The sequence below is a fragment of the Oryza sativa genome, chromosome 7, assembly GCF_034140825.1.
Source record: "Oryza sativa Japonica Group chromosome 7, ASM3414082v1".
NCBI lineage: Eukaryota > Viridiplantae > Streptophyta > Magnoliopsida > Poales > Poaceae > Oryza > Oryza sativa.
In genome coordinates this window covers 18,722,185-18,735,010 of record NC_089041.1, presented here as the reverse complement: position 1 = coordinate 18,735,010, position 12,826 = coordinate 18,722,185, and the positions used below count along the sequence as shown (strand labels likewise).

General features: G+C 43.2%; 3 protein-coding genes across 4 annotated transcripts; 1 reads left to right on the top strand and 2 right to left on the bottom strand.

Moving 5' to 3' along the window:
• Window positions 1–2,436: 2,436 nt before the first annotated feature.
• On the top strand, window positions 2,437–6,450 carry LOC4343285 (uncharacterized). 2 transcript variants are annotated; one of them, XM_015791889.3, is made up of 8 exons: window positions 2,437–2,992; window positions 3,790–3,929; window positions 4,136–4,235; window positions 4,323–4,421; window positions 4,511–4,858; window positions 5,218–5,310; window positions 5,388–5,594; window positions 5,857–6,450. In XM_015791889.3, exons 1-8 carry the CDS (start codon window positions 2,546–2,548, stop codon window positions 6,118–6,120), a joined length of 1,698 nt encoding a protein of 565 aa, XP_015647375.1. In that variant the 5' UTR covers window positions 2,437–2,545; the 3' UTR covers window positions 6,121–6,450. The 2 variants fall into 2 exon arrangements, with proteins under 2 accessions (XP_015647375.1, XP_066168416.1); XM_066312319.1 differs by having other exon boundaries at window positions 2,758–2,992; window positions 4,147–4,235.
• LOC107281624 (wall-associated receptor kinase-like 1) lies at window positions 6,370–7,923 on the bottom strand. The gene is made up of 2 exons (XM_015790503.1): window positions 7,297–7,923; window positions 6,370–6,468 (listed from the first exon to the last, which is right to left on the bottom strand). The coding sequence occupies exons 1-2, from the start codon at window positions 7,921–7,923 to the stop codon at window positions 6,370–6,372; spliced, it is 726 nt and encodes a 241-aa protein (XP_015645989.1).
• On the bottom strand, window positions 6,792–11,647 carry LOC4343284 (wall-associated receptor kinase 2). Its single transcript, XM_015791890.3, has 2 exons — window positions 11,244–11,647; window positions 6,792–9,080 (listed from the first exon to the last, which is right to left on the bottom strand). The coding sequence occupies exon 2, from the start codon at window positions 9,045–9,047 to the stop codon at window positions 7,992–7,994; it is 1,056 nt and encodes a 351-aa protein (XP_015647376.1). The 5' UTR covers window positions 9,048–9,080; window positions 11,244–11,647; the 3' UTR covers window positions 6,792–7,991.
• Window positions 11,648–12,826: the final 1,179 nt, after the last annotated feature.

Genomic DNA, 12,826 nt, shown 5'->3' with positions numbered 1-12,826 from the left:
TGCACGAGAAAGTAATCATATTTGCAATTGACTATAGATCATACCGATAAGTCTTCTATCACTCATTTTCTAATCCACCATGTGCAGCAACGCATCCACGACAAACTCTTCTTTACCATCGCTCCTGTCTGCTCACCGTGATAATTTACAGAGTAGATCATCTGTTACTTTCGTTGTTCGGTGGTAGAGGCAGCCAGGTAGGGAGGAAAAGAATTGAAAACTTAAGTCCTTTCTTCAACCAAGTGCTATTTAAATAGGGCTATTTGATCTGCTCTTTCAATTTTGTTTTGGTTTAGGTTGCATGGGCAATGGCTAATTACTAATTTTCATCTTTAGTAGGCAAAAATAGCTGCAAGGCATAGTAAAACAGTTAAATTTCGCGTGTGATCACAAGCGCTATGGGTAAGAAGCATACGATCAAGGATGTGGCAACAACAATTTGGTTGTGTTGGTGCCAAAGCGTTGCCACAGGTGTGTTGGCCTAGAGTACTAGATTAGTAGGAATATTATAAGCGTGTTTGGTCTTGGTGCGAAGCCAGAATATGACCATCAAACTTGAATGAAGAGAGTATTATGCTCTTTTCTAGAGGCTAGAGTAGGAAGCTAGGAACGCGGGATTAACGAAACCCGATCGAAAATCACTCCTGAATGATTTTGTTGATTTCCGTAAGATCATTTGAAAACCGGTAAAATATAGATAGAGTAAAATTTTGTTAAACTAGCAAAACAACTGTGTTTTGCAGTGGACAAAAATGTATTATACATGTGCTAACATTGTTTGGAACAATTAATTGTATGGCTTTTGAAACAATTTCATCCTTGTATATGTCTTTGCATGAAACTTAAATAGAGATGAAAAAAAGATATTAACAATATGTGAAAGACTTTTGTAATATTGAAGTACACAAAGGTAGTTGGTAAAGAAAATATAATAGAGTTGGTGGGCACCACCATTGCTTTCTTTTAAATGCGTATAGAAATCTAAGCTAAAGAAAAGGCAAGGGTTCTGTATGAACCGTAGTATTCATATTGGAGTAGCATATTAGCGACACACAAAACGAGGTGACTCACTAGCGTATGATTAATCGAGTATTAATTATTATAAAGTTGAAAAATAGATTTATTTGACCTTTTCAGAATCTTCCATATAGAATTTTTTTTTGCGCAAAACACACCATTTAGCAGTTCGGGAAGCATGCTAACGGAAAACGCCTAAATTGTAGTTTGGAGTTGTAGAAAAGAACGCATAACAACTTGATGATGTGTTTGAAGTATTTTTAAATTTTAACTACTTTACCAAGTAGTTCGTCAAGTCTAATTATCCCCAAATCTAAATTACTGTAAGATTGAACACAAGTAACCAAACTTACCAAAGGGGGTGAATTACGTCAGGGAAAGTAAAAAAATTGAACTTTAATAGATCAAAACACATCCCAGCCTTGAAAGCCAATGGAACACACTTTTGACAGTCTGACCGGACCTGTATGGGACTTAGAGCTAGTCTGATTGAAGTACAATTATTGGTATGACAGTCCGACAAAAACAACTTGACAACGCTTCTATAAAAACTCGATATTTCTTAAACTAACCATTGAATCGAGTTGCAAACTTGTCAAAATAAATCAGTGTTCGCCTAGACCATGGTCTAGACTGTCTAGACCGCGTCTAGATGTGAGACCGCAGGTTTTCGTCCCGTTTAGGGCCTAAACTGTGCCCTAGACCATTTTTTTTGTCTATAGGGTCAAATCGTCTAGTTCAAGTAATTAGATCATGCTGAGCCAAGTCTAGACAAAAAATGACGTGTAGAACCGTGATTAGAAGAAAGAAGGTATTATGTAATAAAACGTTAAAAATGATGAAACCTGAGGGAGTAGTATGGTTAGAAGAAAGAAGAGGGTTCCTATAAGGGGGTGTTTAGATTTAGGGGGTAAAGTTTTGACATATCACATCAAGTATTATATAGGATGTGTTTTATGGGGTGTTCGGGTACTAATAAAAAAACTAGTTACAGTATCCGTCAGTAAACTACGAGACGAATTTATTAAACCTAATTAATCCGTTATTAGCACATGTTTATTGTAGCACCACATTGTCAAATCATGGCGCAATTAGAATTAAAAGATCCGTCTTACAAAATAGTCGCAATCTGTGTAATTAGTTATTTTTAGCATAAATTTAATATTTTATGCAAGTGTTAAACATTCGATGTGACTAGGGTGTAAAATCTTGGGTGGGATGTAAATAGGCCGAGGTTATCCATACCTTTCCCATGATCCCATCTCTTGCACTAGTAGTAGGCGCCTAGTAGTACATTCCGTTCCGTGCAAATGTGCAGGTGCAAAGCCGTCCGTCGCACGCACGACGCGTCACCCGCCCCAGTGCCCACCCGTAACCACCTCCAATCTTATTATTATCATCGCTTAATAATCCAACCCCGCGGGAAGTCGCGACACGAGCCAGCAGCGGCGGGAGGAAGCACGACGACGACGCGAGCCACCGAAGCGGAGGAATCCCAGGCGGGGCCCACCCCGCCGCGGCGCCGGCCATGCCGTTCCTCTCGACGCCGTCGTTCGACCTCTCCGCCGGCGCCGAGCCCACCCTCGGCCCGCGCTCTCCCCCTCCTCCCCCTGACGCCGTTCACCCGCCGACCCCGCAGCAGGCCGCGCCGGCGTCGGAGGCGGCGGCGCGGAGGCTGCGGGAGGCGGAGGAGCGGCTGCGGGAGGCCATCCAGGAGCTCCACCGCCACCAGCACGGGGGAGGAGGGGATGGGGATGGGGACGGGAAGGGGGTGGATGGAGATGAGGAGGGCGGCGGTGGTGGTGGTGGTGGGTGGGGTTGCGGGCACGAGGGGGAGTCGTGCGCGGCGCACGCGGCGGGGAACCTGTGCCAGAGCTTCCTGCTCTCCTACGGCGTCCGGGTCGGCATCGGCATCCTCCTCCGCGCCTTCAAGCTCGCCCGCCGCAGATCCTACTCCTCCCTCCTCGACCTCAAGGTCCTCCTTGCTCCTCTCCTCCTACCTGAATTTGCAAATTTCTTTCGGTTAGTGCTCAACTGCGCCCCATATTAGATTAGTTTAGTTTGGACGGAATTATTCGGAGAATTTGGCCGGGAACTGGGATTCGGCTGTGCGAATTTACTTCATCTTGTTTCGGTTGGCTAATTGGAGTGGAATTGGGGGTTTTGGTGCTTAACTGTTGGAGCTTGGACACACGCACATTAGGGCGTGCAAATGTGTTAGCAAAGGACAGGGTCACATATTATGCTGGTCTTGATTGTGATGTTACATCTATTGCTCTATGTTCATTTACTTGAATAGTTAGTGGTGAACTGGTAATGAGCTGGTACTAGTAGTACTTGTGTAGGACCAGCTGGTAGTGTTTGAAGCACATCAAATAACCTGTTGGAGGGATGTTTCTTGCTATGCATTAAATGGTTCGATCCCTGTTGTGAGGCTATCCAGTATGATTTTTTTTTCTTAAAAAAAGTTTTGAACCTTTTGTTAATAATGTTTGAAAAATAACCTCTGCCACACCGAGATAATAGCATATGGTGTAGCATGTGTTTTCACTGTTTTGCCTTGCCATCAGCCGTGACATGGCCGAAAGGTTCATTTAAAACAAAATACTGGATGGTTTATTTTTAAAATATTACTAAGAAAAGGTTAAAAAATAAAATAATTGGTCCAGTTCCCAAACTTCCCTTTCTGACAAATATTTACTGTTCTACTACTAGTATACTACAAAGTTCAAATAAGATGTCATTGATATAACTTTCTTTTCTAATTTGCAGCAACTGGTTTCGGAGAAAGATCTAATAGTGAGGGAGGAAGCTTGCCGGGTAGGATTACTTTTTGGAGGATTCACTGGATCATATCATGCACTTCGATGTTTCCTTCGGAGATTTCGGAAAAAGGAAACACCATTTAATGCGTAAGTAACTCTATGCTTATGCTGTTTTGTGTCTATTTATCTTGTCTGATTCACTACAACACATCTGCAACGCATGTGTACCTCTAACCAGTTCTTGAATCTGAGATGGTCCCTAAAAAGTAGATAGGTCCAAAGCATGTTAATTTTTTATTATAAGATTACCTCGAATAATGTTCATGGACTCAACTGAAGGCGTGATGGAGCAGAATATTAGCAGGTTCGGTGGCAGGCTTGGCGATAGTAGCGCTAGATGATTCAAGTAGGAGGCGCACCCTTTCTCTATATCTTCTGGCAAGGCTTGCCCAGGTCACCAACTGCTAAACTGTTGCATTTTATATGGTGAAGATGCATGTATGGCCCTTTTCCTCATGTATTGATGCTTGGTTTTTACAGTGTGCATATAATTCTGCAAAGTCTAAGAACAGATTTCACTTTTGGGGAAGCCATTGGAGGCATGGAGATGCATTACTTTTTTCACTTGCGTCTGCCCAGGTAACAAGATGAAGTTGACCGATTTGCTTTGGGATTATTATCCTGTTATGGAGATAAGATCTATATAATCATATGAAATATCCTTCCAGGTTATGTATTCTTTCGTTATGAGGCCTGAAAGCTTACCTAAATCGTACCAAGACTTCATCCAAAAGACTGGACCAGTTGCGGAACCTGTTTACAAGGCTGTAAGAGATTGCTGCAGAGGTGGTCATGTGGATCTCATTGGTCTCTCAGCCTATTTAGCTAACAAGAAGAATTCAAATTTGATAAATTTAACAAAAAGTCCACCCATTATTCCATGTTCTGTGATACATCCTGACAGAGCATCGTGCTTGGCTCATAATGTCAGTGTCTCTTCATCAACGTTCAAGAAAACATTCCCTCTGTATTTCTCATTGACATTTGTCCCATTTGTTGTTCTACGCCTTCAAAAGGTAACTTTCTAATCTTGTTTCCCACTTATGCTATTGCTTGATCGAAATATTTTTCTTTCAAATAAAATTTGATGCCTCAAGTATAAGCCAATTGTACAAGCCTTCAAATTATAGCACATCTCTATCTTTGTACTCTTCATGCACAGTGCACAGACACTTTAATTTTGCTTAATGCAAAATGCATGCATTGCTTTTTAGTTATATATGTTGCCAGTGAAACAAAATATTGAGCAACATCCCGAGCACTCAACAAGATTAGCACAATGAATCTTCTTACTTTTTCATTATCCTGTAGTTCATACATATCCATCTTCTATGTTAATTACCTAATGATGGAATCTCTGTATCAAAAATATCAGTTCTTGGAATCACCAGCTGCAACTTGTTGGCGAGCTCTTGTGGGTGCAGTTCGCTCTACGACCTTTTTGTCTGCTTTTGTTACATTCTTCCAGGTAATTGTCGAGGACAGTCCTTAACAAATACTAGTAAATGTTTCATGATCATAATATCCTTCTGGTTTCATTGCTAGGCTGCCATCTGTTTGCATCGTAAAGTTGCAACCAAAGACCACAAGTTTGTGTACTGGTTTGCTGGTCTGATGTCTGGTCTTTCTATTCTTTTGGAAAAGAAAGCCAGAAGAGCTGAGCTAGCTCTCTATGTACTTCCCCGCGCAGGGGATTCTTTGTGGTATATATTAATCAACCGCCATCTGCTCCCAAATATTAAAAACGCTGAGGTATTTTTCTTCATTGTTCAGTTTGTTTTTCTACTTTGGACAAAAACTACATGAGGATTACTTGCAATACTCTAGCTTATTTCAAAGTAATCTGGTGTCGAAGAGCAGTGTAAACCAACATTAGTCCTAAGTTCTTAATTCTACACAATTTGCCTATTGCCTTGATAACTGGAAGGGATCATGTTTGAAGTCAGTGTGCCCCTTGGTTAGTAGATGATCATATTTTTCAGATCCGCTGACAGTTACCCGGCAAACATTGCAGGTGGCTCTTTTCTGCATGTGCATGGGGGGAATCATGTATTTCCTGGAGTATGAGCCAGATACCATGGCTCCATTCCTCAGAGGACTCATCAGACGGTTCCTGGCAAGCAAAATAAGCAACCCGAGCCCACCGCCAAATCCCAATGCCTCCTACTCCTACCTTCAGAAGCTGAACGTGCTGGAGCAACCAAGAACACAGCAGGGCCCAGAGAATGGCCTGACATCATCAGAGAAGTACAACCTGGAAGCAATTCCCGGACTTTGAGTAGAGACGTCGCATTCGTGGCAGTTTGAGCTTTCTTTGCTTGTACACTTTGAAAACCAACAAATCCTAACCGTAAAGCATCCAATATGTCAGGATTTAGCATCCTTTTGCACGGCTGGTGTGGTGTTAATATCTATACACAAGGAGTATATATAGTGTTCTATTGTGTCCCTTGCAGAAGAAAAGGTTAAATAGAGCGCACCAATTTGTTGGGTGCGGAATGATTAGAAGTTCTTGAATTGCTCTTATCTAGGCGTTTTTGTGCATGTTGAGTGTAAGATACTCGCAACAAAAGGAGCTATCGTAATAAACACAGGCATTCGTTGCTAATTTGCTCTCGATAGACATCTAAAACAGCACAAACGATGTGAGATAATACTCAGCGTCTAAGTTTGTACAATTGATAAATCATTTACAATCGACAGTGCAGTTCACGAAAACACGGTCTCTACATCAGAACTCAATATCACAGTTACCATCTGGCGCAATATCTCGAAACGTTGCAATTGCCAAACCGGATAACATTCCAGAAAACAAGAACCAAGGTCTCTCCAAGGTCGCGAGGGTTGTTTGTGTTGGGTAAAACTGTTTTTTTATATTATTATTTTTGACACGGGGGTAAAACTGGATATCAGTACTACACCAAAACATAATCTTGGACAAAAACTGGATTATCGTCCAAAGCACTTCGAACAGCTTTTATATTAGTATCATAGTGCATTCGAACTGTGCCTCCAAGACTTGCGCGAATCGTAGTAGAAAACCGCAGCAACAATATTATCACTGTCTAAGTTGACTGGCAAACATATAATATACTGTAACATTTAAGTCACAGTTACTGGCAACTTGGAGTGACTTCCGATATCACAATTCTGGAGTTATGAGCCACTTGTCAGCCTGAAATTACATTGCAAACTAAGGTCCTTTTTGTTTGTTTTATCTCATTATTAATTTGGCTGTTCTAAAGCCTAAGCCGAAACAAAGGGCCTAATGCATTGACTTGCAGGGGCAAGGGCAAGGCCGTCGCTGATCTTTCAAGATATCGTGGAGGCATCGTACTACCTTGGCCATGGTTGGCCTTTCTGTAACCTCGGGTGCAACACACCACGAAGCTAGTTCCTTAATTTCCTCGAGATGATGGCATATAGCAAATACGCTATCAAAATATTTAATTACCGTATTTATGTCGTGCATTTGAATCTTGTTTCCTGTGAAGAGCTCCACAAGAACCCCTCCAAAACCATACACATCGTGTTCCTTAGTCATGAGCCCAGTTATTAGGAAGTGTGGATCCTTGTAATGTATGTTCTCTGTTAGAAATCTTGCATACTGAGCCTTGTCCAAGGAAAGGAGCTTTGTTGTTCCAAAACCAGCAATCTTTGCCGGAAATGTACTAGTTCTAGGCATTTCGAGCTTAGATCCAGAAAAAACATCCACTATTACATTGGCAGTTCTGACATCGCCATGAACCATGTCAAATGAGTGAAGGTGAGCAAGGCCTTCTGCAGCATCAGTAGCAATTTGTAGACGTACATAGGAAGTGAAAGGATGTTCAATACTCTGCCACGCCTTACCAAAAAGAGCGTCATGCAAGCCCATCTCACCATACTCATAGACTAATACTGGGGCATCGACATGATCTAGGCAGCAGCCGAAAAGCTTGGCAACATTCCAATGCTTAATTCTAGATTGCATGATCATCTCATAAAAAAATGTCTGTTTCCAATCCTCATCAACTTCCACAGACATCTTTATCACAATCAATGGAGTGTTTTTCAAACGTCCCATGTAAACCTTGCCCATGGCAACATCACTTTTTCCTGAAAATGTCTCTGAGGTTGATTCCTGTTCTGGGTCACCTATGATGGAATCTATGTCGCTTTTGTAACAAATCTTTCAAAGCCAGATCCACGCAACATGACCTTTATTTCCCTTAATGTCATGATCCTTCTCTCTCTCAACTCTGCAAGCCTTCTCTCCTGTCTCAATATCTCTGACCTTTTGATACTCCAAAGCTGTTTCAAAACTTCTTTCATTTGCGGCCGATCTTCTATTTCAGACTTTAAACAATCAAGTGCAAGATTTGCAATTTCCTCTATAAAGTCTATATTCTCATCGGCTGCAATTTCCTTGTCAAATAGTTCATGTCTTTTATCTCTACTTGAGCGAGCAAACATTCCCGCTAGATTTCTGCTCTGGTCATCAATCCCTTTCTTTCTGGTGATGAGCTCCAAAAGAACAACCCCAAAACTGTAGACATCACATTTTGGGCTTAGTCGTCCAGTCTCACAGTACACTGGATCCATGTATCCTTTACTTCCTATAACAAAGCCCGTGTGTTCATCATTGTCCATACAGAGAAGCCTAGATATTCCAAAGTCACATAGCTTCGCCACATGCTTGTCACCTAGAAGTATGTTTGATGGTTTGATGTCTCCATGAAGGATTGGATGATTTTGGGAGCAATGCATATATACAAGTGCTTCTGCTACATCCAATGCAATCTGGAAGCGTGTCTCTAATGAGACAGGAAGCTGGCCACTCTTCCCATGCAGAAGTTCAGAAAGGTTCCCATTGGGGACAAACTCAGTGACCAGCATTGGAGCATCTGCCTCCACACAACAACCCAATAACCTAACAATGTTCCTATGGCTACACTGGGACTGTATGATCGCTTCTTTTGTGAACTCCTTTTCCTGTGTTCTCCAATTATATTGTTTCACTGCCACTGAACGGCCATTATCAAGTTTTCCCTTGTACACCACAGAAAAACCTCCTTTTCCCAGGACAGTGCCGTAGTTGTTTGTGATGTGCTTCATCTGCCTTCTTGTGAAGCACCTAACATTTGGATCAATATCTGCTTTTGCCAATACTTCATTTGCAGTATCCCTAAAAGATTGTGAAAGTTTCTCATACCAGTCTCCCATATGAGTGGCACAGAATATGTTGTTATATTGTGCCTGCAGATTCATGAAGATGGTAGATTAGTCAAAGCAACATATTCATTGTTTTTCTGTAATTTATAGTGTGGAGAGCCAATAAAACGCATGGAATACTTTTCCGAGGAGATCATGTGTACGATTTCCAGTTTACTCTGAATTTTATCGAAAATAGTAGTTGAAAGCCCTACTGGAGCAACAACAATTCAATGCTATTTTGAAGATACAAATGTGTCAAGACAGCTAATCTTAGCATGTTGTCTCAAAAATATACTATATGTTAGAAATTATTTATGGCAGTACAGATCTAAAAAAATCCTTATATATATGAAAGAATGATGGCCTTGTATGCATAAACATTCCTCTCACAGTTGGCCTCTGTTTTAAGATCATAGTACCTTTTTTTCATTCTTCTCCTAATCATTATACGTATATGCATGGCAAATATTTTTCACGTTCTCTTAAACCAAATTTTATTGCTTTTGAAAATATGTGAGAATGGTTCCGAAACAGCACTGGACATCAAGATGAAGGAAAAGAAATGATGTGGGTCCAGGATGAAGGGTGACAGGGGATTTTGTTTTCATCTAATAGTCAAAATTATTGGGTCCACCACTTTATATAAGGCCATCCATTTAGCGTAGCTTCATGTGCCCCCTCCCCCAAAAAAATCTTTCAATTAATGAACAAGATCAACCTATATTAGTCTTAGCTACTTACAGAAAAAAGCAATTGGATTCTTTCTAAAAAGAAAAGTTGACTCATGAGGTGGAACCGGTGGATCTCAGATTTTTTCTATCCTTCCTTTAGTTTTGATGTGCTAATTCTAAAGAAAGAGAGAGAGTTGAGGAGAAGATAGCCCCAAAATATTTTTGTACAAGGGAGGATTCGAATGTGGGCGGGCTAGTGTTGGAGTTGTTCCAAATTCACTTCAAGATATTGGCCGGGCTTCTGACGAAGCGGAGCGGAGGCCCAAGCCGGAGGCTTGGGCCGGAGCGTAGCGGAGTCTGAAGCCCGGCCCATCCGGCCGCGCCCCATGCACACACGGGGGGGTGCGGGGGGGCGGAGCCCCCCCGCGGTACGGTACGGTATATATGCCCTTTGCTAGGGTTTCGTGGAGACTTGATTCTCTTGTAAGCCGCCATAGGCGTGTAACCCAAAACTCTTGAGATAGTGAGATTGTTGCTGGCTGGTGCCCGTGGTTTTTTCCCCTTTCGCATTAAAGGGGTTTTCCACGTTAAATCGTGTGTCTCCGCTGTGATTGTTTTTCGTTTACTTTGTATTTCTATACGTCGTTCATAACAGGCTAGCACACCACCCGTGTTGCTAGCCACTAGACCCCAAGAGTCTCCTCAATGTGCTAGTTCTGAATAATGAATTAGAGTTTTTTTACGGTCCTTTGTTCCTCCTGGTACGTACCTAGTATCTCGTATGTCCATTAAGCTGGATGCAAAGACCCAGGTACTTGCCGGTACAGCTTCTAACAGGAAGTCACAGGTGGAGGGTATAACCACACAAAGGCTAAAAAGGTAACTTCATGTAAAGAATAGATCAAGGATTTGACTACATGGAAAGAGATTGCGGCGTTGATAGACAAGCGTGCTGTTCATCGTAAGCCCTCTCCAGTCTCCAGTATTGTTTCACATCTTTTCCAACAGTGCCCTTGTTGATTGAACGGTTGGATCTCATTTCATACTTGGTGGTACCAGTATGGCAGTAGCTAGAGGTACCACCTTCTGGAGCATAACAAACCTCAATGAATTAAGATACTAGTCTGTTGGTAGTAACAAGTTTGGAGAAGATGTAGTCTTCGAATAGCATCAGTTCTCTTTCAAGTTTCAACAACCTGTTCAACTTCAAGATTAAGCGTGTCCTAAAGCTACAGCCGCACACACATTGGACATTGTACATTTGTACTCTGTCGTGTTTTTGCAAAACAAATGGTGGGGAAATTGAACTGAAATCGAACCCTCGCAACCTGGAGTGACTGTGTGAATTTCCATGCGCATGTGCTACATCTTAAATCCTTGTAATGCGCCATTCCATTATGTAAGAAGAAGAAGCATATGATCTAGTTCCTAAAGAAATTAACATGATCTCGCTCTTCTGTCATGCAAAATGTGCAAATAAATCAAAAATCAAGCTGCAACAAGAAGGTAGAAGAGAGTGAAATAGCCTGTGCACCTGTAGCTGTAGCTTAGTACTTCACGGACAGTCGGTTCGCCAGGATTGAAGAAACCGTGTTCTTGAAGAAGAGAACCAGGCAGATCTGATGACGGGAGAAAGAGTGGGCGGACAAAGAAGTAGGGCGCACGTGGTGGTTGGGGGGAGCCGACTAGTCAACCATCAGGTCAACCCAAAGCATTTCCCTTTCTAAAAAAATATATTGAAAAATCAACATCTGCAGCTTTCTGAGGGCTGAGGCTTGGCCGTACATTTTTTTTTCCAGGAAGCCGCAATCGGCGGCGGGAGGGAGCAGGGCCGCTCCGGCCGCCGGCGGCCGCTCGGGGCCGTCGCGCTGGTGCGACCTTCCTGCCTGGCTTGTCGATGCGCCCTCGAACGGCACGTGTCCCGGGGGCAAGCAATCTCCGACGCGCGGGGACGAGGGAGAGAAAATGGGCATTTAGCCACTTTTAAAACACGGTTTTGCTATAATACTATTCTGAAAATGCGTTTCGCTAAAATGCCAATATGAAATACGCACTCACCACCACTTTGTCATTTTGGCCATTTTGTGCATTTTCGAAATCATTTTCTCTCCTCCACCGGATGATGAGATGAAATTGCCCTTCCTCGTGAGCGCGGCGAGCAGGGGACAAAACACCATGGCCTCGCCGGCGTATTGAGTGGCGGCAGTGGCGGCAGCTATGGTCTTCTCCCAACTCCGTCGCCCCATCTCACTCTCCACCCTACTGCTGACCACATCGAGAGAACAAGCATGGGCTGCCTCTTTGGTCTCAATCCCATCGCCGGACGAGATGAAGACGATGATCATATTCACCACCAAGCCACGGTCGTCCTTGTCCCTTTTGCGTTCCATACTTAACTCATCTTGCCGAACAAACTTTCTTTTGACGCCATCGCGTTTGATCCATTGTAGCAACGGGAACACCGCCGTGCCATCGTCATGCTGGAGCACGCTCTGAAGTGCCGCCGCTTCGGCAGCGTCGATGTCCGGTTCCTCATCCATCCTGGAGCAAGCCACCGCGCCATCAGCTCCTCCTTGAGGTCCTCTTTAAAACCCCTCAAGAACCGAGAAGATTGGAGCATCAAGGAGGGAGATCGACATTGTCTTCTCCAACTTTGGCTGCCGGCGTCAATCTTCGATTCCCTCCGCTCCGGTGACCCCCTCGTTGATTCTTTGCGCATGCACCATCCCTGGGACCTAACCAACCTCATGGATGCACATGCATGGCTTCACATCGAATGGAATGAGTTGACGTCGTCTCGCCGAAGCTCGGAGCCGCCACTGAGACGTTTTCTTGATCGCTGCCATCAACCAAGCCCCATGGCCTTTGCTCGGCCTCGCCCTGTCCAACACCGTCGTCGCCAACTTGTTCCACCGCATCCCCGACAGGTCGACGCCCTTGTCAGCAACGACGATGACCACCTCGCTGCGCTCGACCATCTCCACCGGCGGCACAAAACGAAGAAGGAGAGAAAGAAAGAGAAGAGATGGACCTTCCATTGGCCCCAAGGGCATTTATGTCTAATCACCATAAAGAAGAGGCAAAATGATTTTGGAATTAAGAGAAAATGAGAAAATG